Genomic DNA, 23,914 nt, shown 5'->3' with positions numbered 1-23,914 from the left:
AGGACGTCCTTTCTTATATATAAAATTAATAAATAAACTCCAGATAAAAATATTTTTAATCAGTAAACTTTTGTTTTATTTCTGCGCCAAGTCTCAAATCAAACACCAAATCCGCCATGTTTTACACAATTAACCCTCTGGGTGATGTTTTGTGGGTTTTTCCCTCATAATGGCGACACAAACTTAAATTACTGTCTTTATTGATCGTACAGATAAAAACAATACATCATTCAAATCTGTAAAATGTCTATAATTTTCTATATATAAGCTTCCTGACTTGACTTGAAGAGGTGCAGTTTCTCCGGTATCACCTCATTAACTGTCTGTGTGGAAACATAGCAAAGGCTCTTAATGATGTCCACACATCTCTGCACTGATATAGCCTTTATATTTAATCACTGTACATATTCTTACATACATATCACATGCTGTAAATACGATACATGTTTAACACCTCCAAGCTGCCAGTTTTGGGCACCTGAGCAAGCACTTAACTCACTACTGCTCATTTAGTAAATGAGATCATTAAGAGTCGCTCGGGATAAACACTTCCAACAGGAAGTTATCTTTGTCTCTCTATTTTCTCTATCTAATTGTCTCTGTGTCTCTTTTAGTAAATGTCTCTGTCTCACTGTATATGTCTCTCTCTTGCTGTCTCTCTATTTGTTTCTCACTCTTTCTAAAGCTGTGTCTGTGTCTCTTTGTCTACATGTCTAACAAAGTTTTAAATTTTGAAAGTAATGCCATTAGTGATCTATGATAAGAGACTTTCCTGGTTCGATTCTTACCTCTAGTTTCATATTGAACATTATAAGAAGTTTTTAAAAACAGAACAATAAAAGGTCATTAAAATTGGTTGCTGGTAAATCATGGTATATCAGTGGTGCAGGTGTTGGAGATGTGGTTCTTATACCTGAGTCACTTCTCATAGACTTCGAGTAACTGAGAGAATGAACGGGAAGGAGAAGTTTTGACCCTCTACCATCATGATCTAAGAGAAAACAGTGGTCTCTTAACTATAGAAAAACCAAGAGTCCAATAAGCAAAACCTTGTTTGCCACCCCTCTGGTTGTGTAGTGGTTAGTAATGCAGCCTCTGCTATCTGACTCACCCGGTTCAATTCCTACCCCTTAGCTATCCTTTAAATTGTTTAAAAAGTTTTATAAAAGAAGCAAAAAAGGTCCTAAAAATCAGGTTCTTGCAGGAGATCCTGTGGCTCAATTGGAAGAGCTTTGCCTCTGGGTTGAGAGGTCGCTGGTTCAAACCCCAGCCAGGACTCAAAATTAAGAGTGTGGAAGGTTCCGGTGACCATAGTGAGGAAGGTGTCAGAAATGGCTGCGTGAAAGGTCGGATGTGGACGGTTTCAGAGGGCGTATCCTGAACCAGGGGGGCATTATTCAGGCGTGTGCCCCCCTGGCATCTGAGAAGCTGAAAACAGGGGGTTATGAAGCAAAATCATCCAAAAAAGTTTCAACATAGGCTCCTGGCAAAAAAAATTTATTTAATAACCTTTCCTCCCTGCCCAAAATGCAAAACTGTCACCCTTACTTTATTTTCTGAGGCTGTAACCCAGCAGGTCCTCACAGCCTTTGTTCACAGTCACCCACTCCATTGCTCACCACACACTAATTTCCACACAACTTACCCAGTGCAGGGACAAGCCAGATTTGAACCAGCAACCTCTGAGCTCAGAGGCAAGGCTTTTACCACAAAGCCATCAAGTCCCACAACTCACCATCTTTTTTTGGGGGTTTATCCTTCGTTTCATGCTTCAAAGCAAGAAATTCAGACCAGAAAGAAACACAGAAAGCAGGATTCGAACCCTGAACCCCACCAACAGCAAAATACCAGTCTTAACCCACTGAACCATCAGGAAAGACAGGCTGTGCCAATTGTTAGAGCAGGCCTATCTTTTCTTTCAAACCATCAACACAAGAATCTAATGCTAAAGAAAGATGTAGGAAGCGAATGCAGATGTAAGTAGCACAAGTTAAACCCACATTGTAAATAGCAGGAATCGAACCAAGAGCCCCACCACCAGCAAGACACCGACGTTAACCCATTGAACCATCGGTGAGGACAGGCTAGAGAGCTTGTTTAGAGCAGGTCTATCTTTCTTTTCAACCCATTTAAAAACAAAAATATATCGCTAAAGAGAAACGTAGGCAGTGAATCCTGACTGGCAGGCAGAAAGCAGGATTCGAACCCTGAACCCCACCAAAAGCACGACACCTGATTTAACCCACTGGACCATCAGAGAAGACAGGTGAAGAGCTTTGTTTAGAGCAAGTCTATCTACCTTTAAACCATCAACGCAAGAATATAAAGCTAAAGAAAGATTTAGGAAGCAGGAACATAACCAACATCGCAACTAGCAGGATTCAAACCCTGATCCTTACCATCAGCGAGTCACCATCCTTAATCCGATGAACCATGGAAGAGATCAGACTGGGATGCATGTTTAGATGAGGTACAAGACTTAAACCACTGAGCGACCACTGCTGAAAAGCATGTGTGCTTTTTGGAGGGTTTATACTTTGTTTCATGCCAGCGCAGTAAGAAAGAAGGCATGTAGGACTGGTTTTGAAACCTTATCACCAGCGTGGACTATATTAAGGACTATATTAAGGCACAAGCCTTAACCCACTGAGCTACCACAGAAATTTTTTTTTTTTTTGGTGTGGTTATCTTTCATTAAAGTCCAGGAAATCAAGAAAATAATCCAACACAGAAAGGACAGAATTGAAATGTTTTCAGAGTGGACAAGGTCCAGAAGTTTTATTTACCAACACAGCAACCAGCTCAACCAGGAATCAAACTCTCAAACTCATCCTCATGGGGACCCTGACATTAACCCACTAGGCTATCACATCCATCCATCCATCCATCCATCTATCTATCTATCTATCTATCTATCTATCTATCTATCTATCTATCTATCTATCTATCTATCTATCTATCTATCTATCTATCTATCTATCTATCTATCTATCTATCTATCTAATATGATGTGAGGTCCAGTTAACAGCTAAAACAGGTGGAAGTAATAACTACTTTTACTTAAGTACATGTCTGAGCCAAAACTTCTTTACTTTCACTTGAGTAAAAAAGTATAATCAGTACTTTAACTTTTACCCGAGTATTTTAAAACATGAGGATCTGTACTTCTACTTAAGTAAAGGATGTGTGTACTTTTGCCACCTCTGGGGTGACCTAGTGGGTTACTGTCAGGGTCCCCATGAGGACGAGTGCCTCGTTCTTTAGCTTTATAGTCTTGTGTTGATGGTTTAAAGGTAGATAGACCTGCTCTAAACAAACTTCCTGGCCTGTCTTCTCTGATGGTCCAGTGGGTTAAATCAGGTGTCCTGCTTTTGGTGGGGTTCAGGGTTCAAATCCTGCTTTCTGCCTGCCAGTCACGATCAGGATTCACTTCCTACATTTTTTCTTTAGCGATATATTTCTGTTTTTAATGGGTTGAAAAGAAAGATAGACCTGCTCAATGTTCAATGGGTTAATGTTGGGGTCTTGCTGGTGATGGGGATCTTGGTTCGAATCCTGCTATTTTCCTGCTATTTACAATGTGGGTTCAACTTGTGCTACTTACATCTGTATTCACTTCCTACATCTTTCTTTAGCGTTAAATTCTTGTGTTGATGGTTTGAAAAGAAAGATAGACCTGCTCTAATCAAACTTCCCATCCTGTTTTTTCCTGATGGCTTAGTGGGTTGAGGCTGGTATTTTGCTAATGTTGGTGGCCAGGGTTCAAACCTGGCTTTCTGTCTGCTAGTCATGAGGTAGGTTAAATTCCCGATTCCTACATCTTCATATTCTTGTTTTGATGGGTTAAAAAGAAAGATAGACCTGCTCTAAACAAGCTTCCCAGCTTGTCATTCCTGATGGTTCAGTCGGTTAATGCTGGTGCCTTGCTAATGGTGTGAATCAGGGTTCAAATCCTGCATTGTCCCTGCTAGTCATGATATGGGTTTGCTTCCTAAGTCTGTCTTTAGCATTATATTCTTGTGGTGATGGTTTGAAAGAAAAGATAGACCTGCTCTAACAATTGGCACGGCCTGTCCTTCCTGATGGTTCAGTGGGTTAAGCTTGGCATTTTGCTGTTGGTGGGGTTCAGGGTTCGAATCCTGCTTTCTGTGTTTCTTTCTGGTCTGAATTTCTTGCTTTGAAGAATGAAACGAAGGATAAACCCCCCAAAAAAAGAAGGTGAGTTGTGGGACTTGATGGCTTTGTGGTAAAAGCCTTGCCTCTGAGCTCAGAGGTTGCTGGTTCAAATCTGGCTTGTCCCTGCCCTGGGTAAGTTGTGTGGAAATTAGTGTGTGGTGAGCAATGGAGTGGGTGACTGTGAACAAAGGCTGTGAAGACCTGCTGGGTTACAGCCTCAGAAAATAAAGTAAGGGTGATAGTTTTGCATTTTGGGCAGGGAGGGAAAGCTTATTAAATAAATTTTTTTGCCAGGAGCCTATGCTGAAACTTTTTTGGATGATTTTGCTTCATAACCCCATGTTTTCAGCTTCTCAGATGCCAGGGGGGCAGGCACCTGAATATTGCCCCCCTGGTTCAGGATACACCCTCTGAAACCGTCCACATCCGACCTTTCACGCAGCCATTTCTGACACCTTCCTCACTATGGTCAACGGAACCTTCCACACTCTTAACTTTGAGTCCTGGCTGGGGTTTGAACCAGCAACCTCTCAACCCAGAGGCAAAGCTCTTCCAATTGAGCCACAGGATCTCCTGCAAGAACCTGATTTTTAGGACCTTTTTTGGTTCTTTTATAAAACTTTTTAAACAATTTAAAGGATAGCTAATGGGTAGGAATTGAACCGGGTGAGTCAGATAGCAGAGGCTGCATTGCTAACCACTACACTACCACAGGGGTGGCAATCAAGGCTTTGCTTATTGGACTCTTAGTTTTTCTATAGTTAAGAGACCACTGTTTTCTCTTAGATCATGATGGTAGAGGGTCAAAACTTCTCCTTCCCGTTCATTCTCTCAGTTACTCGAAGTCTATGAGAAGTGACTCAGGTATAGGAACCACATCTCCAACACCTGCACCACTGATATACCATGATTTACCAGCAACCAATTTTAATGACCTTTTATTGTTCTGTTTTTAAAAACTTCTTATAATGTTCAATATGAAACTAGAGGTAAGAATCGAACCAGGAAAGTCTTTCATCATAGATCGCTAATGGCATTACTTCAAAACTCAAAACTTTGTTAGACATGTAAATAAGCAGGAAAGACAGAGACAAAGACAAAGAGACACAGACACAGCTTTAGAAAGAGTGAGAAACAAATAGAGAGACAGCAAGAGAGAGACATACAGTGAGACAGAGACATTTACTAAAAGAGACACAGAGACAATTAGATAGAGAAAATAGAGAGACAAAGGAATCATTAAGAGCCTTTGCTGATACCGGAGAAACTGCACCTCTTCAAGTCAAGTCAGGAAGCTTATATATTGAAAATTATAGACATTTTACAGATTTGAATGATGTATTGTTTTTATCTGTACAATCAATAAAGACAGTAATTTAAGTTTGTGTCGCCATTATGAGGGAAAAACCCACAAAACGTCACCCAGAGGGTTAATTGTGTAAAACATGGCGGATTTGGTGTTTGATTTGAGACTTGGCGCAGAAATAAAACAAAAGTTTACTGATTAAAAATATTTTTATCTGGAGTTTATTTATTTATTTTATATCTGAGAAAGGACGTCGTGGATAAATGTATTTTTTGCCGAAGGTTTTAATTGCGCCTCTTGTTTATTTATTTATTTATTTATTTATTTATTTACATTTTCTATAAAAATGGTGAAACAGAAATGCGCGCTGAACTGATATAAAATTTAGTGCCGTTTACAATAATTTTAATTTTGACAGCCAAATATACATATATATATACATACTTACATACATACACACATACTGTACATACATACATATATATATATATATATATATATATATATATATATATATATATATATATATATATATATATATATATATATATATATATATATATTAATTCAAAGTGAATTAAAAATGTTGTTACCAAATGAATGTATCCAGGCTGAAGATCCACATATAGAACACAAGCAGAGAAAAGATGCCTTCTGCCTGCTGATTCTTAGCTCCGTAAACTAGTCTACATCTGTGGTGAGTGAGAGTCAGGACTTTATACACCAGTGGATTGAAAAAGACACGCAATGACAGGAAATCGGTTGTTCGGCTGAAATCGGCGCACAGTGAAAATAAAAAAATTTTGAAAATGTAAGAAGTAAAACGTACAGATATTTGTGTAAAAATGTAATGAGTAAAAGTAAAAGGTTGTCTGAAAAATAAATAGTGGAGTAAAGTACTGATACCAAAAAAATCTACTTAAGTACAGTAACAAAGTATTTGTACTCCGTTACTTCCCACCTCTGACACACACACACACACACACACACACACACACACACACACACACACACACACACACACACACACAATTACAAACACATCTGTTTCTGGGATCTAACAAATGTAAACTATTTAATTACATTTTTCCATTTATTTAATTGTATTTAACCAATTTCATTTGTGCCAATTTAACTGATTACTCAATTTAATAAAACATTTTATTGCATTTAATTTTATTCGATTTATTAGATTTGTAATTTTTTTTATAAAATATAATAAAATATTATTTCATTTTTAATATAACCAAGCAGGCATTGTATTTAAAACTGTTTAAAAAATGTAAAAGGTTGATATTCATAAATATTAATAATAATAAAACTGCGTGAATAAAGTTAAATTTAATCGAACCGTGACTTAAAAACTAAGGTACGAATTTTGTGTACCGTTACACCACTAAACCCTATTAAACACCTGCGGGATGAATGTGAATGCTGACTGCACACCAGGCCTCCTCACCTCACCTACATCACCTGTACCTGACTTTACTTACACCCTTGTGGTTGAATAAGCATAAATCTCCACAAGCATGCTCCAAAATCAAGAGAGAGCAAACTGGGACTCAATGTGAAATGCGATACTCAAACAGCACATTCCACATTTATGAGCAGGTGCCCGCAAACTCTTGCCAATGTAGTGTATATGCTTTAAAGCTGTACTAGATGGTCAAGGAACCTGACTGACATTGGCCCAATAAGACAATACAAAAGCATGTATAAAACAGCTTCTTCGAGCCATCCCCATGCTACTTATACGAACTTCATACATGTCTTAACCTCACGTCCCTAAACTGCCAGCTTCCATTACATAACTTGCTTTGGAGAAATCTACGCGGAAATTGCATTCCACCTTCATTAAGGGGCACGTGAACACGCCGAGGTAACGTAATCTTATTTTGGCGATGAGCCGTTGGTGTAATTAGAAAGGAGGAACAGTAAAAGGTCAGCCGGGGTCTCCATTTGCATGAGTAAGTAATTTGTAGATTGTCAGTCGGAATCGAGGCGACAGATGGATGTTCTGGCAGATAGGGTTAAATTATCCTCAATAATAGGCAATTAGACTGTGATCAATCAGAATGATAGATCTAAATGGCAATATATAGGGACTGCATGCGGCACTGCATTCTTGTCTGGAGAGCGATGTTGACACGGATCACCTGTCTGCATGAGAGGTATGGTAGTGGGCTCTGGCCGTAGTGGTCATAGAAAGGCCATCTTGTCACCTTAAAGAACGAAAAGGTCAACATGACACAAGCAAGATAGAGAATGAATGTGTGCGACATACAGATGGCTTTTTTGGACGGTATATTTTGTCTGTAGAGTTGACCAGACGAGTAGTATGAATAACGGACAAAAAGGGGAAGAAAAAAAAATTCTGGGCTTAAAGGTAGCCTTGTACAGTGTGACTAGGACATCGGCACGTCCTTGTATTTGGAGCAGACCTTTTTACTGCAGCACCAGCACTCGCATACCGAGCTGTTATTACAGTAATTAGGAGAAAATAAAAATATGTCATGTGTGAGCTCTAATGGATTCGGGTTGAAGCGGAGAGGTGAGAGTCTGCCCGGCGACAGGTTCTAAGCGAGCTCCACCACGCCCCACTCATCACTTACCAGGCCAAGAAGCAACCACTTCCAACAGAAGAGCTAATTAAGGTTCGGCATAAAAGTGTCAATAAAATATGTAGCTGCTCACGGCTCAGGGAACAGGTTCGGTTCTGTTAGGAAAGTTGAGCCGAAGCAAAACCTCAGCAAAAAGAAACACAGCATTTATGATGTTATGATATTTTTCATAAAGATGGAAATCACGGGCATCGCCCGTGATCGCGTGCAAATATAAAACGCACAAACATTCTGGTGTCAGGTTAAAACAATGTGTGTCCAAGGATCCTGCATGGTTAGCATTCTCTCCAGGGAGAGCAAATTGGTATTAAAAGGTCTTTCCAAGGCTTGTACTTGTAAGAGGCGACGATGGCTAATTCGATGGCTTCGATCGTAATCAGCAGCACAATGCCAGGCCAGAGATTAATAGCCCTGTCACCTGTCTGTTGTTGCTCGGCCCCCTGTCATAAATTACCACTCATAAATAAGACAGAACAATCAGGTAGAGTCTATAAATTTAGCCCACGACTGGCCTATGCCTCTTACACCTGACAATCAAATGCTAATGTTATTTTGCTCTAAAGGCTCGCCTGTCAATTAAGAAAGATCTGTAAAAGGGGGAGCAATGCTGTGAATATTGGTGCTACATTAAATACCTGGCATTAACCTGGCAACCAAAGTGGTGCATCTGAATATAGTTGGCATTTTAAGAAATAAGGTAGAACAATTAAATGTTTTCTTTACATTTACAAAAATGGACAGTACATTTGTTTGAAGATCTTAAAAATCTGTACTATAATGTAAGCCACCACAAAAATAAATGGCACCTGGTACTCATAGGCTGTGTAAGGCAGCAGCTTGTGGTCATGATAGGAGGACGAGATGTTGCGGTAGAGAAGTGTAGGGCGGCTTCCTATATCTTCACCCAGTCTCCGGTAGAGCTTGTAGTGCAAAAGTTTGCCATTCGCTTGAACCGGAGGAGCCCAGGAGATAAAAAAAATATTCTGCATGCCATCTGAGTCGGTCTGCAGCTCCAGCAGGGGTGCACTCTGTCCAGCAGGGGGCACCTCCTGAGTCTGAATCGAAGACCAGTCGCTGGCGGCGCATCCGAGCAAAGTGCAGGCCTCCACTCGCACTTCATACCTGAGCCAAAGCCACACACAGACATCACATGTTAAACATTTCCCTCTCGTAGTAGAAACATCAGAGATGACTCCATTTTTAATAAGGTTCATTTTACTGTAAACAGTTACTATTATTACTGTTCTGAAACGATCTATGTTTATTTTATTTAAGGATCTCTCGGGAGAACTAGTGCAAATTCAAAAGGACCAAGACCTCTAAGACCTCTTTTTATTGTTTTGGTCATCAGTGAAACTTCAATCGCAACTGAGAAAGCAGCAGCAGCGGGATTCAAGGGGACAGGACAAAAAAGGAAATGAAAGAAGGAGAATACAGGAAAGGTCATGTGACCGAGGTGGTGATGGTGAAACGATATTGCTGATGAGCTATTATTTTACCCCTCTGAGCTTATCTCTATTTCACTTCCACATGAGTATATGGGCATGGCTTACCAACCATCCGTCATTTGACTGCCTATCTTCCTTTCTTCGTGTAAACCGGGGTGATGGAAACATAAGTAAAAGCTTTAAGATTTACTCCGTTGCTCTTTTACTCTCAGTATCTTATTTCTCACTTTTATTCTCTGTTGACATTGTTAAAAAGATGTATCTATCTCTAGAACCATCTTAGTGACATTTAGGAACATCACTAGCAACAGTTAATATTAGTTGTAATACTATTTATCTTAAAAAGCAAATAAAAAGTTACAGTTTAATGTCCTGAGCAAGTTTTAAATATTTTTTAATAATCCATTACATCATAAATAATTACTAGCTAAACTAAACTAATAATAATTAAAATAATAATACATTTAATATATGGCACTTGACTACATGACACTCAAAACAACTTACATCTAAAAAACAAAAAACCCAAAACAATTAACACCAACAGTTTAAAATAATGAAACACCAATGAGACAAATACAATGTGAATGATATGCCTGACTAAAAAGATATTTTTTTTAAATGAGAGTTGAACAAGTGTTATAAAGTGTGCTGTAAGTGCTACCTGTGGTAAGGCTTCAAAGCGGTGAGAGAGAAACTGCGACTCTGAAAGGCGCTGTGATGCGGTGCAAAGATCGTCCTCTGCGCATTGGGCTCGGTTGGGTCACGTGTATAAAGCGAGTAGCTGATGATGACCCCGTTTGCTCGTGCTGGTGGCTCCCACTGCACCAGCACACTTAGTGGCCCAAGGGCTTGCAGTTGTGGTGGAGCAACTCCTGATGGAACTGAAGGCTGTGTACGAGCCACTGCTGCAAGACTAGTGGCTGTGCCCTGGCTGTTATTAGCCGTGACTGTGTAGCTGTACTCAATGCTGGAAAGCAACAGAAAGTCATGGTAACGAGTATCCATGCCGGCGTAGATCAGGTGGCCATCGCGCCGGAGTTCGTAACCTGTGATAACCCCATTGGGGTGATCGGGCTCTTTCCATGACACCTCCACTGACTCAGGACCGGTGACCTTCAGACTTGGGGTTGGCATGCTAGAAGGGGGAGCCTCTCTGGTTAGAACAGAGGTGGGCAGACTGGCTGTGCAGCCTCCATTAGTGCAGGCTGTTAGGATGAGAGAATATGAAGTGTGTGGCTTTAAATTAGACACCTGGACACTCAGCTTTTTCCCACGGTAAACCTCCTCCATGTTGGTCTGGAGAATATACGCCACAATCTCTCCATTCTGGATGGCCGGTATGGTCCATGATGCATTTAAGGAGTGGGAGGTAATATACGATACAGTGGGTGGCTCAATTATTGCTGGGGCAGCCTCCAATGTTCTAACTGTAGTTGACTGGCTTGTAACGCAGCCAGCTATTGTGCATGCGATAACTGCATAGCTGTAGTTAGTGTAAGCAGTCAAATCCTCATCTGTATAGTTTAAAACGGACGAGTCGAAGCTGAAATGAAAGCTGATGTCATCTCTCTGAATCCTGTAACTCGTAAGAACACCGTTGGCCTCGAACGGTGGTGTCCAATTTACAAAAAGCTCATTAGGGTGCCCTTCAAGGTGACTGACAGTTGGGGCTGCCAGTCCGCTCGGAGGAGCTTGCTTTGTTTGAAGAGTCAGCCATGAGCTTTCAGTTGACCCTGCTGTGTTTGTAACCCGCACCTTAAATTTATACCTGGTCCAGGGTTTTAGGCTGGAAACATTGCAGAAGAAGCTATAAGCCTGGACGTCCCTTTCTGTGTAAGCAACCTTGGCTTGTACCATGTCATCCTCATCACTCTTGACCGCTAGTACTTGGTAATGCAGAATTCTTCCATTGGCTTGTCCAGGTGGGACCCAGTGGAGCTCCACGCTGTTGGGGCCAATATTCTGGGCGCTAGGGGGTAGCTGAGATGAGGGAGGGGCTTCATTAGTGGTTATAGGCTGAGGGACACTCCTGGTGCAGCCTGCTTCAGTGCAAGCCTCTAGAACCAAAGAGTATGTGGTGTAGGGTTCCAAGCGGCGAAACAGAAACTGGCGTGAAAGACCACTGAACTCCAGGTTGTCATCACTGTAGACGTTATAAGTCTGGAAGGATGACAGAACACTTACAAGACATACATGGCTACATAATTAATGATATACACCAATCAAGCATAACATTTTGAGATTATAACATTATGACAGATGAAGTGAATTGTGAAACACTGATTATATCTATTATGGCACCTGTTAGTGGGTAAGTTACATTAGGCAAAAAGTGAACATTTAGTGATTGGACAAAGGCCAAATTGTGATGGCTAGACGACTGGGCCTGAGCATCTCCAAAACTGCAGCTCTTGTGGCTGTTCCCGTGCAGTGGTCAGTATCTATTAAAAGTGGTCAAAAGAAGGAACAGCGGTTAACCAGTGACAAAGCCACGTGGGCCAAGGCACACTGATGCAGGTGGGGAGCAAAGGCTGGCCAGTGTGGTCCGATCCAACAGACGAGCTCCTGAAGCTTAAATTGCTGTAGAAGTTAATGCTGGTAAAGATCAATGGGTCAGGATTGTTTTGCCAGCAAAAAGAGGACCAACACAATATTAGACAGGTGGTCATAATGTTATGCCTGATCGGTGGCCATAAATCTATTCCTGTTCAGTGTATAGAACACTACAAAGCCATGCTGAAAGTAACAGTACCTTGATGATTCCATTAGGCGAGCCAGGTTCAAGCCAATGCAGCAGTAGTGCACGTCCATGCACTCTCTTTTCCACGCTGAAGTTGGCCAGACCATTGGGAGAAGCTTGGAGAGTCTGAACTGAAGCCAAAGGACTGCAGACACTCCCTGCTTTGTTCACCGCCTCCACACACACACCATAGGTGGTGTACGGTTCGAATCCAAATACATGGGCCTGGTATACATCTCCCTGAGTCAGAACAAACAAACAAACAAAATGCTAAAGTAACATTCCACCTGTACTAAAACTAAGTGTCTTAGCGATCAAATATCAATAAAGCTCATAATAATTCAAGTGAAAGAATAACGCATTAAACTCTTAGATAGCACAGTTGCGCCAGCATTAGCAGTAGGCTCGGTGCCAACAGTCAAGCAGTCCCCTGCTATCTTTTCCACCCACCCATCATGGCACCAGGAGGCGGTGGGGCATTTAAAAAGTACCTTTTTAATGCGGTGAAATATGGAACGTGTTTGGACTATAAAGCCGACAAACATATGCACACTGTCAATAGCAACAGCTGCTTCATTCCACTTTATTTCGGCACTGAGACTTATATCTGGCCCCTAGATGGCAATGCTATCAAACACTTTTCCAAACACGGATGCTGCGATATTAACAAGCACATGCGCTCGCTGAGCCGAGACGCTCAAGGCAGCCATTAAAAAGCGACTAAGGCTATTGATTTTGGTTATAGATTTTCAAATAAATGTTAACAACACAGATTCCCAAAATTGGGAAATGTTTATGTTTCGATTAGCAGAATGGAAATACCTTTAATACTATGCAAAACAGGCAAATAAATAAGACGAGGATCAAAATACACTGCTCTGTAAAGAGATCGCTCCTGGCACTGCACAAGTTAAACACAGCACTCTTATCCTTTTATCTTCTGTTAAGATGTTGAGTTTTGAACAACGTACCCAGTAACCTGGCCTTGAAAAGCAAACTCCCTCAGATCTTTTTACGTGACAAAAGCGCTTATCCCACTTGAACCGATTCAAATCACTCAGACAACGAATGCGTTTCCTGTTTTATACATTAGAGGGCTTTGAATACTGTACAGGCATTCTGGCATTTGTACAGACGAGAGAGTCATTTCCAACATGTTTTTACTCCTTTTTTCCCTTTCAACTCGACGCAGGTCTCTCTTGTCTTATCCACGGCCTGCGTGCGAGTTATTTCCTGTGACAGCGCTGGGGGTCGCCTGGGCCCAGGGATGATTTTAATTAAGAATAACCATGTGTATTTGTCACAACAATTATGCTAATTAGGCAAAAGCAGAGATTCCTGACCCTTCAAAGGTGTGGGTCTGCCTCATCTGCATATAGTAAGGCAAGCCTGTCCTTTCCTGCTGCTGAATCCAGCCTTTAGCTTAGGACATAGCGAATTTAAGAAGCATCAATGGCATTTATTCAAACACTAAAAACTGCTTTTTCTGTATTTGGCTGCATTTGTATGCTTTTTGACATTCCTGTTTATTTCAACAGTCATGAAGCTACACTCATATTACAATTTTTTTAGTTGCTTTGGAACATTTCTCGAATCATTCTTAATATTCGCTAACCAGTAATTGCATTTCTCCAAACAATTGGTACAAACAGCACAACACATTTGATTTCTTGCAAAAGAATGTACTTTCTCAAAATCCTAAGTTCTCTCAAAAGTAAATATTTATGAAAAGGATGCTGAATCTCATTACCCTGTAGAATAACAAGTCCTTTTGTCATTGTTTACAAACAAGATCGTCAAAATGTGTAGTCGTGTTGTCTGTATGACGGCACGGTTTCAGTATTTTCTGATTTCCGGTTGTTCATTCATTTTCTGAAAATTCTGTGTTTTGCTCTGTCACCATATGAAGGTTCGCAAGATTCACCTTTGACTATTTTTAGAGATCTAGTTGATCATCTGATGCCGTACACTCGCCATCATTAGTGACATTCAAGATTCGTCTGCACAAATCATTAATTTAAGACATTTTTAAAAAAGCTTGACACATAATGACAACTGGTTTAACCATTTTGCATTCAATGACCTATGCAATGATCTGACGTCGAGTGGTTTTGGGGGTTCAGGTAAGAACCAGTAACTATTTTTTTTTATCATCATGACAAACAATTGATAATGTGAGAAAACAGCAGACGATTGCTCAAAATCAATTAAACGAATGTAGAAGAAAGAGTTCACAATTTGTTTAAAGCACCGAGAAATTGCTTTTATGATGTGCACATGAAGTGACACCGTGATGCGTAGGTTGAACAAGTAGTTTTGAGAATTTCATTTTTTCGATTGGACACTCATGATTACATGCCCATAATTGTTCTGCTCTCTTTATAGTTATCAATATAATACAGTTGCCCAGTTGACAAGTTATAAATGCGATACAAATATATATTGTTTTTCTTTTTTTATTGGACATATTTTATTCATCATGACCCAATTTCTTACTATTATCTCATATTAAGCTATAAAGTTTGAAAGAAAAACAAAGGATCCGCTCTATCCATCGCTAAAAACACGTGCTGAATAAACACAAGGTTTTCTTTACCCATTCCGTATTCTACACACACTCCTTCTAATAAGACCCCACTCTTTACTAGAACAGAAATCAGTAATACAAAAAGACCCAGCGATACTTTCAACCTCTCCTGATTGACCAAACCGCCTCTTCTAACTGCAGTCCGGCCATCCAAGCCTCTTAATCCTGAGTGCAGCCATAACACAAGCATTAAAATCTCGGAGATCTGCACAGATATCCATGGACGTGCTCGTCATCGAAAAGTGTGTGGCCTCTTGTGCAGGGGTAATAATGAAACAGCAGACTTTACTCGAAGGGTCTCAGCGTATAAGATCCTTGTATTGGATTGCCGATTTTGCTCTTTTGAACGGGAGACCCTGGTTAGAAAAGCTAAAAAAAAATAAACGAAAAGAAAAGCTCCAATCAGGTTAAGAGCTCTCAAATCACTGGGCAGTTCTTCAGACTGAACCAGTGTCTGATGAAGGCTACCATCGCAGCTGAAGGACACGGCTGCGTTCGAGTGTCGACGCCGTTACGCTATGTGTGCACATTATCAATTGAAGACCGTTTTAAAACTTTGACTGGAGGAATAAAGAAGGTTTAAGGGCAGCGTCTGCAAACGACTACAAAAGTAGTATCCGGGATGTATCAAATATAAATCCAGGTGCACATGGTGCGATTCTGGCTGCGATTTTTAGTCAGAAGACAAATTTAGAAAATCCTAAATGATTCCTATAATCCTAGGCTAAAACCTTTAAGTCTTTGATCGGGTTTATGACGCTTTCCTGCAGTGTGACTTCTCTTACGACGACCGTCAAACCAAAAACCGATAAGAGTGCCGAACCTGATAATGAAATTTGCGTGACAACTTTAAACCACCTCGGGAAAAATTTAACTTTATGAGTTATATAGGTTTATAAAGTAATTTTTTATCAAGGCATGTCATGAACAATATAAACGGGACTGGCCTGACACACAAAACACACAAGCACACACACACACACACACACACACACACATTAATGGCAAAAAACTAAACAAAACATGAAATTGAAAAAAAAAACACAACGCTAGACAAGAAGACAACCCTTCGGTGCAACCCAGATGATGATGGGTCCCTTTTTGAGTCTGGTTCCTCTCAAGGTTTCTTCCTTATGCCATCTCGGCGAGTTTTTCCTTGCTACAGTCGCCACCGGCTCGCTCATCAGGGACAAACTTACTTATAAAGAACATATTCACTTTTAATCACCACATTATCTGTGTAAAGCTGCTTTGAGACAATGATCATTGTTAAAAGCGCAATACTAATAAAAATGAATTAAAGTGAATTAAAGACACAGCAACTGTCCCCAGTTTTTGACAGTTGCTGTGTCTTCTTGTCTTATGTTGTCTTTTTTTTGTGATAAATGTTGCACATGTGCACATTGTGTGGTTAATTCTGTGAGTTCTTTTGGTTAATTTATGTTGTTTGATATCTTGGTCCTGGGGAAACGTTGTTTTGTTTTACTGTGTACTGCGCTGTATGTGTTTGGAATGACACTTGAATAACGCTACGGATTGTTTTTGTTCCCGCTAGCCACCATTAGCGAGAGAACGCGGGGCTAAATGTGGCACGGATCGATGGCGTAAAACTTCGGACGAGTCTTTTTCTTGTGTTTTTGACTGTCGTACAGTCTGACATTATGACAACTGAGATCCCACAGTGTGGCATCAGGTTCATACAGTCTGACAAGCAACAACCACAAAGGACTATTAAAAATCGGCCATAAGAACAAAACTCCTTCGAAGATCGATCGGGTTGTTCGCATTCGGCGTTGCCGCGTTATTCAGACAAAACGTTGATGCAACCCAGACAAAACAAATCCGCATCTATAAAGAAGACGTATGCTGTTGACGTCTATTGTACTCCGACAGCTGTCTTTGTTTACTAACGAGTCTCACTACAACCCATAAAGCAAAGTGTTATTGAACACGGGCCTTTACAGCATTCATCCTATTAGTTAATGAGCAGTCATGTTTGCATAGCCCCAAACTGGCTGCTCAAAATTCTGCTCAGATCGTCCCGCTCTCCAAATGCACACCTCGCCCGGCCTACGGGAAAAAAACCTAAAAAAATGAGACATGGTCCAGCGCGTGTTCATCTTGTCTATACACTCTTTGCTCTCTTCTTAATGATACACTAACAGATTGTAAACATGCTGTTGCTGTTTCAACACACCCCCTCACACACACACACACCCTCACTGCCCCCCCTTCTTTTTTCTGTGCATTTTTTAAACAATGTCCTTCATGTTAGAGTGGTTACAGGCAGCAGAAGGACATCATTAGAGCCATGGTTAAACTGCAATTTACACCATTAGGAAGGCAGGAGCAATTTTTATTGCCTAGTAAATTTCAGCTCTGAAATATTTGGACCATATGGCTCAATTTGTGTAATAACCTTAATTTCTTGCACCCTTCAGGTCCTCCTGCCTCTCCGACAGAGTTGGGCTTCTGTGTACGAAAAAAAAAAAAGGCAAAGTGTCTACGGTGCACCGGTGAGATTAATAAGGTGTCACGTCCTGTTTGGGTGAAGGCGTTGGAACAGCGGCCAGATGGTATCGCGGCAAATGACTGTCAGGGGTCCTGATCTAATCAATAGGATGTATTAATACATCTCCCATCGCTGGGAACCTCGTGGGGCCGCAGCGCAACATCTGGAAAGAATAAGGGAAGGGTGTGGGGCTGGGAGGATGAGTGAGAGGGGAGGATGAAGTGAGAAGGGAGTACAGAGAAAAAATGAAGGTGGTGTATAGAGAGGCGTGTAGTGCTAAAGCTATTTACCTGGAAGTATAAGAGAAAATAGCTACGTAGAAAGCGTGGTCCTTGAGGGTGTGTTCGGGGAGATAAAAAAAAAAAAAAAGGCGAAGAAAAATTCTGACACTGGATCACGCTCTTTCTCTTTCTCTCTGTAGCATTGATAAGTGTTTGGTAATGAGGGGCGTCTGCACACATGGCGAGGGAGGCAGGTTTTTGGCGGCTAGGACCGCCTGCGCTCCGTAGCCTCATTCAGTCCTGCCACTGTGACGTGCCCATTAATCAGCCTCTCTGGCACTGGCTACAGCACACAGCACAGCCAGGGATCAATAGCAGCCCCCCACCCCATTTCTAACTTCAACACAAACACACACACTCACGAAAGCAGAGAGTGAGGTATTGGATAGGCCTGCACAGACCCGAGAACTCCATGCGTCTCCTCCTGATGCTCGGGTGCCACCGAACATTACAAAGAGGCATTATGGAACATTACACCATCTGCTCTGCTCCCCGCCTGCCCAAGACCATTCTCTGTGTGTGTGTGTGTGAGGAGAATCTTCTAACAAAGCCATAAAATACAAATAAAATCAAACAAACAAAGATGCTTAGCTGATTCGTCAGCACAAAGTAACGTACGGGAAGGTTCGAGTAACGATTTGGATTTCTCCCGGAACGCTTGTTTCACTCAGTCTTTAAATAAAAACCCCTGTCGTGTTAACTCCACGAGAGAAGATCAACCTGTAGCCATTCAACAGTTGGTTACAGCCAAATCAATACGACACCCTACTGCAGGCCAAGTATTGACACAGCAGGCTGGACAGCTGATCTAGCACAAAGCTTGTGTCCAAAAATCCAGCCGGATCAATGGATTATAAATGTAGCCCTAAGAAACTGTGCTAATAACCACACGCCAATTCCCTGGTATGGCAGGTGGCACATGAGTAAGAGGAGGCTTCCAGAGTAACTGGAATAGTAATTCCAGAGTAATTTACAAATATTTGCCTATTGTGAAAGAAAATCAAAATCGAATTTTATTTGTCACATACACATTCATACAGAGTATGGCATGTACTCAAATGCTTTTTCATCACTGTCTAATACTATTGGGACACCTGACTTTCCTGGCCACATGCTGATTTTCCCGTCCACTTGAACTAGAAGACCCAAACCTGATCCTATGCAGGTTGGTCACAAAGCATACTAACATGAAGATATGCTTCACGTGACTGCACCCCAGAGCTCCTCACCTCACCTACATCAGTCCCTGACTTTACTAACACCCTTGTGTCTATATGAGCACAAATGTCGACAAACGCACTCCAAATCTAGTGAAACAAATGTGGAATGCGATGCTCAAAAAGCACATACCATCCCTATGACCAGGTGTCCGCAAACTTTTGGAAATATAGTGTACATGTAAACTGTAAAGTATAAAATCTAAGTATAAAAAATTACTATAATATTAAATATATATACAAAATAACAAAGAAAGGGATGGTAGCTCCGTAGTTAAGGCCCTGATATTCACCCCCCCATATAAACCCCTGATATCACCAGGCTGCCACTCTTGGTTCCCTTAAGCAAAGCCGTTAACCCTCTGTGCTCCAGGGGTGAGGTAACATGGCTAAACCTGTGCTCTAACCCCAGCCCCCTGCATCGCTTGGATATGCAAAGAAACAACAATACGTAAAGCAAAGCCTGACTCAAGGACAACTTAGGTGAAAGTGTGTAAAAAGGTGAAAAAAAAAAATATACAAATAATCAGTGTGATGTGATTTTAATTCTTTTCATCCGGGTTATGCTGGATAAAAGATTGGACCATAAAAAAAAAAAAAAAAAAAAACATTACAATACCCGAGATGATAAATCAGCAGCACCCATTATCAGGTCAGGGTCATAACTCAAGAGGGCTAAGGACAGCGGAGAAAATTAATTATGAGCTGATTACCAGCAAACTACCTGATGTCACACATTTGCCCGGCGCTCGAACGAATGTTGACTTTCTGGAGGTCAAGAAGAAGCGGAAAGGGCTGCCAAGAGAATAGCAACTGCAACTGTAAATTATTCCCATAGAAGCGAGAAAGGGGCACTGATAAAAGGCTTAGCTCAGATGACGTTCATTAATTTCTAGCCAAATAATTAATTTCTGTATTGAGCAGGCATTTCTCTGAAGCCTGGTGGGGGAAGTAGAGATTCTCAGTGGGACGTGGATTCCTTTCCCCTCATTACAGTGTTATGAGGCTCAAGCCAAATTTGGTTTGTACAGAAAGCTATACTGGCGCCAATGAGATGCTACTGATGGAGGAGCTGGAGTGTCAGAGTGATGAGCTGGGCTTGCTTTACAGGTGTGAACCTTCATTAGATTAGGTTTTAAACAAGACTTCATTTACACACAATTTTTAACACGATATTTGTTGTCTGTGAATTCAGGTATTCTGACTTCCAACGGAATGACAAACATCTCACGAAAGAAGTTTTCAGTTGAGCGATTATATTATGTAAAGTCAAAGTAATCAAGATGAGTTGGTAAAGACAGCGGTGGATGAAGTAGTCAACGTAAAATTGCAAACTTTAAACCTTCACTTGAGGAAATGTACAAAAATATTTGCCTTCAAATGTACTAACGTAGCCAAAGCTTGATTGGATGATGATGTAATGATGATAAAACGATTTATTATGGCTCCTGTTATAATTTTTGTAACAAGATTTTTAATGAATCATCTTGGTTTATGTGAAAAGACTCGAATGCTACTCTTAACACAGCAAAATATTAACAAAATGATATGAATCATGCACTGATTAATATTTATTCAAATGATCATGAACCCAAAAACTTCTTTTCAACTTATTTGAAAAAAAAAAAAAACTGCACAATTAAGGCCACAGGTGTTGGGGCAAGCTATAGTCAGGAGTTTCTTCCATTATTTATCCCTATCAAAATGTTCTGCTTGAAGTTGAACTGATGCTGAACTGTATTTTGGTGATAATTAGACAGCACCAAGAGCCAATTAAAATGCAAGGTTAAAAATGGAGCGAGCGCTTGAACCTGATTGGTGGCTGGCCGCATGATTGACCAGTTAAATTTAAATAAATAAAAGGAAACAACTGATTTAGCAAAATGTAATTAAGAAAGAATTAGTTATTTGTCTTTAAAATGTAGTGAAGTTAAAGTCTCCCTAAATAGAAATACTTCCATAAAGTACAGATACGTAAAAAAAAAAAAAGGAAGCTCCTTAAGTACAGCTATGAATTGCATTTAATTCCTTGCTGTCCACCTCTAGATCAAGATCTTTGGACGTTGCGAGCGGACACTTGGGTATGCTACAAACCCATGGCACACATGCACCCAGCACGCAAAGTGAATAATCTCCTTGCAATAAATCTCATATGTGTTCGCTTTGCTCCCTGGAGATGGGAAGATAAAAGGAGGGGAAAAAAAAAAGTCACTGATAAATGATTGTGACCAAAGTTTAATTCAAATGAATCCGCTGAAATGGCACCATTTACATTCCATATCGTTTATTACCAACAAAGAAAGGTCAGCAGTAAAACGCTGGTCCTGCACGTCGCAGTGCCGAACGCATACAAAAAAGTGTACAGAATCTCCTTTTTTCTTATTTAAAAAAAACAAAAAAACATTTACGACAATTCAACAAATACGTAATCCGTCACTCCCGTTTCAGAGAGGTTCTTCTTTCATGGAAAGCTGTTCATGTGCTCAGGCTTAGCCAGGATGTGATTAAACCTTAAAAACAAAAAGGTGGAGTTTGAGTTCCAGCAGGCTTCAAAACTAATTATGAAGTGTACTTTTACAAACGAGCGTCGGCCGTACAGTAATTACGCAGCTCCACGGCGGCGGCGTTTACTGCCACCTTAAAAATGCTCAATTTACTTTGCTCCCCCATGAACCTGCGTTTAATAAACGATTACTAAAGGCCTTTCCAGGCTTTGGCCATGCAAAAACAAATACACAGATAAAATAGGCAAGAATTGGATCAATGCATAAATGAATGGCATTTCGACAGAAAAATTACTTCTGAATGATTGTTAAGCCTTCTTAGAGAAAAAGAAACAAAAACTTCTTAAATCAATTTCTATAAAGATATGTAATAATGCAACAAAAATAAATAAAGGACCCAGAACACTATACAGAATAAAAAAAAAAATTACATTACTATTATTATTACATGTAATATTATGTTATAACATGAATTTACATAACCTTTATTTAAAATCTATTTGTTTTTTTTGGTTTATGAAGTGTCCAGAGTCCAGGGTGTTGGTATAAATCTCCAACAGTACCAAGGCCCAGATTTAAATCTGATTTGTTGCTGAAATGATTAAATTTACATATATATTTACGGCATTTAGCAGACCTCCTTATCCAGAGAAATTTACAACTGAGCAGTTGAGGGTTAAGGGCCTTGCTCAAGGGCCCAGGAGGGGCAGCATGGTGGTGCTGGGATTTGAACTTGTGACAATTCAATCTAAAATCCACTGCTTTAACCACTATTTCCATCACCTCACACGTATTAATAAATAAATATTTTGAAACAGACATAATTTTTAATCACTGAATTATAATTGTCTTATCTATCTATCTATCTATCTATCTATCTATCTATCTATCTATCTATCTATCTATCTATCTATCTATCTATCTATCTATCTACACACACATATATTAAACAGAGAAATATAAGAAATATAGAAGAGCATATAACAGATATGCTGATGAGTCAGATGACCTACCTGCACTGTGAGGGCTGTAATGATGCTGGAGTTGAGTGTGGGATCTCTGGATTGTTGCTTATATAACACTTTGTACTTGAAGATGAGACCATTAGGATTCCTGGGCTGTGTCCAGTTTAGGAGGACGGAGTAAGCACCAGTGGGCCGTGCCGTGGGCATTTCCATTCCCTCCGGCTCAGCCTCCAGTGTGCAGACGGAGCTCCAGGAGCTGGAGACGGAGCCCTGAGAGTTCTGGGCAGTGACTCTGTACTCATACTCAGTGAAAGGCTTGAGGAAGTCTGAGGCATCGATAAACTCCAGAGGACCATTGGACCAGATGAAAACCAGGAGCTCTTCCAGGGTTCCTTTCAATCGCCTGCAGGATGAAGGAAATCATATTCACAAAACAGAAGAAAACACGATTCAGATCTGTAGATCTAATGTCAAACACTCACCCTTATTAGAAACATTGAATCAATTGATCTATTTAAGACACGTTTAGGTATTTTAGCATGACGGATGAACTGGTTGAACCATTTTGCGTTCAATGACTTATGCAATGAACTGATGCCAAGATGTTTTGGGGGTTGAGACCATTCAGGTGAAACCAGTATAATATATTTTGATCAACATGACAAACAACTGATAATGTAAGAAACAGCAGATGATCGTACACAATTCTGTTTAAAGCAACGAGAATCTGCTTTTACGATGTGCACAAGTGACTCCATGATGTGGTGGTGGAATACGCAGTTTTGAGAATTAAATTTCTGAGCAAATGAGAAAAACTGTAATAAAATATTACTACAAGAAAATAAGAGACCAACCCAACTGCAAATTCATGTCCAATTCAGGAAGCTAGCGCTTCGAGAGAGAATCGGTAGAAATGGGAATCGGGCACAGAGAGTCAGACGAAGGAAGGAAGAGAAAGGAAGGATGCTGTGCTCCACACAGGGCAAACCTCGTTAATTCAGCTACATTAAAGTCAGCGCCCTCCATGCTGCTGCAGAAAATGACATACAGGCTACTTTAATGTGGCCCCTGCTGGCCCCACTCGGCCCGCCACTCCCTAATCCAACCCACTGTATTCAAATCAAAGGAAATGGTGATGAGCAGGGGGGTGGGAAGAAGGGGGTGAAAAGCCACACACTGTGTCTCTAAACTGCAGCATGCTGGGGGAACAGGGGTGTGACACACACACACACACACACACACACACACACACATAAAGATAATAAATAACTATCCTGATAAAACTCTCCAAGTTCACTTGACTCGCACATGTGAAGGACAAACATCCGATTGAGAAAGAGACAGGACAAAGTCAACCCCGGATCAACACAACAGATCTGTATTTGATGTAATGTTGATCTCTGGTATTACCTTAAACGGCTACCACAACACGCCAAGTCTCTTTTTAAACCAAACAGTGGATCCTCCGGCTCCTCGGCAGGGAGCTGCATCGCGTTCTTCCACGTTTATCCGAGCCCAAAATCGCAGCTCAAAACAAATCCGGCCTCATGTGTT

The 23,914-nt window shown here is 40.7% G+C and overlaps 1 protein-coding gene across 1 annotated transcript in view; it reads right to left on the bottom strand.

Annotated features, from left to right (window-relative positions):
• The window catches only part of ush2a (Usher syndrome 2A (autosomal recessive, mild)), a 223,610-nt gene that overhangs the window by 2,797 nt on the left and 196,899 nt on the right, over window positions 1–23,914 (bottom strand). Inside the window, 4 exon segments of the mRNA XM_046855966.1 lie at window positions 8,910–9,225; window positions 10,216–11,714; window positions 12,307–12,534; window positions 22,409–22,763. Of these exon segments, the coding sequence (XP_046711922.1) occupies window positions 8,910–9,225; window positions 10,216–11,714; window positions 12,307–12,534; window positions 22,409–22,763 (2,398 nt within the window).

Source organism: Silurus meridionalis, chromosome 8 (genome assembly GCF_014805685.1).
Source record: "Silurus meridionalis isolate SWU-2019-XX chromosome 8, ASM1480568v1, whole genome shotgun sequence".
Lineage (NCBI taxonomy): Eukaryota > Metazoa > Chordata > Actinopteri > Siluriformes > Siluridae > Silurus > Silurus meridionalis.
Note: the sequence above shows the minus strand (reverse complement) of the source record. Positions and strands in the feature narration are given on the sequence as shown.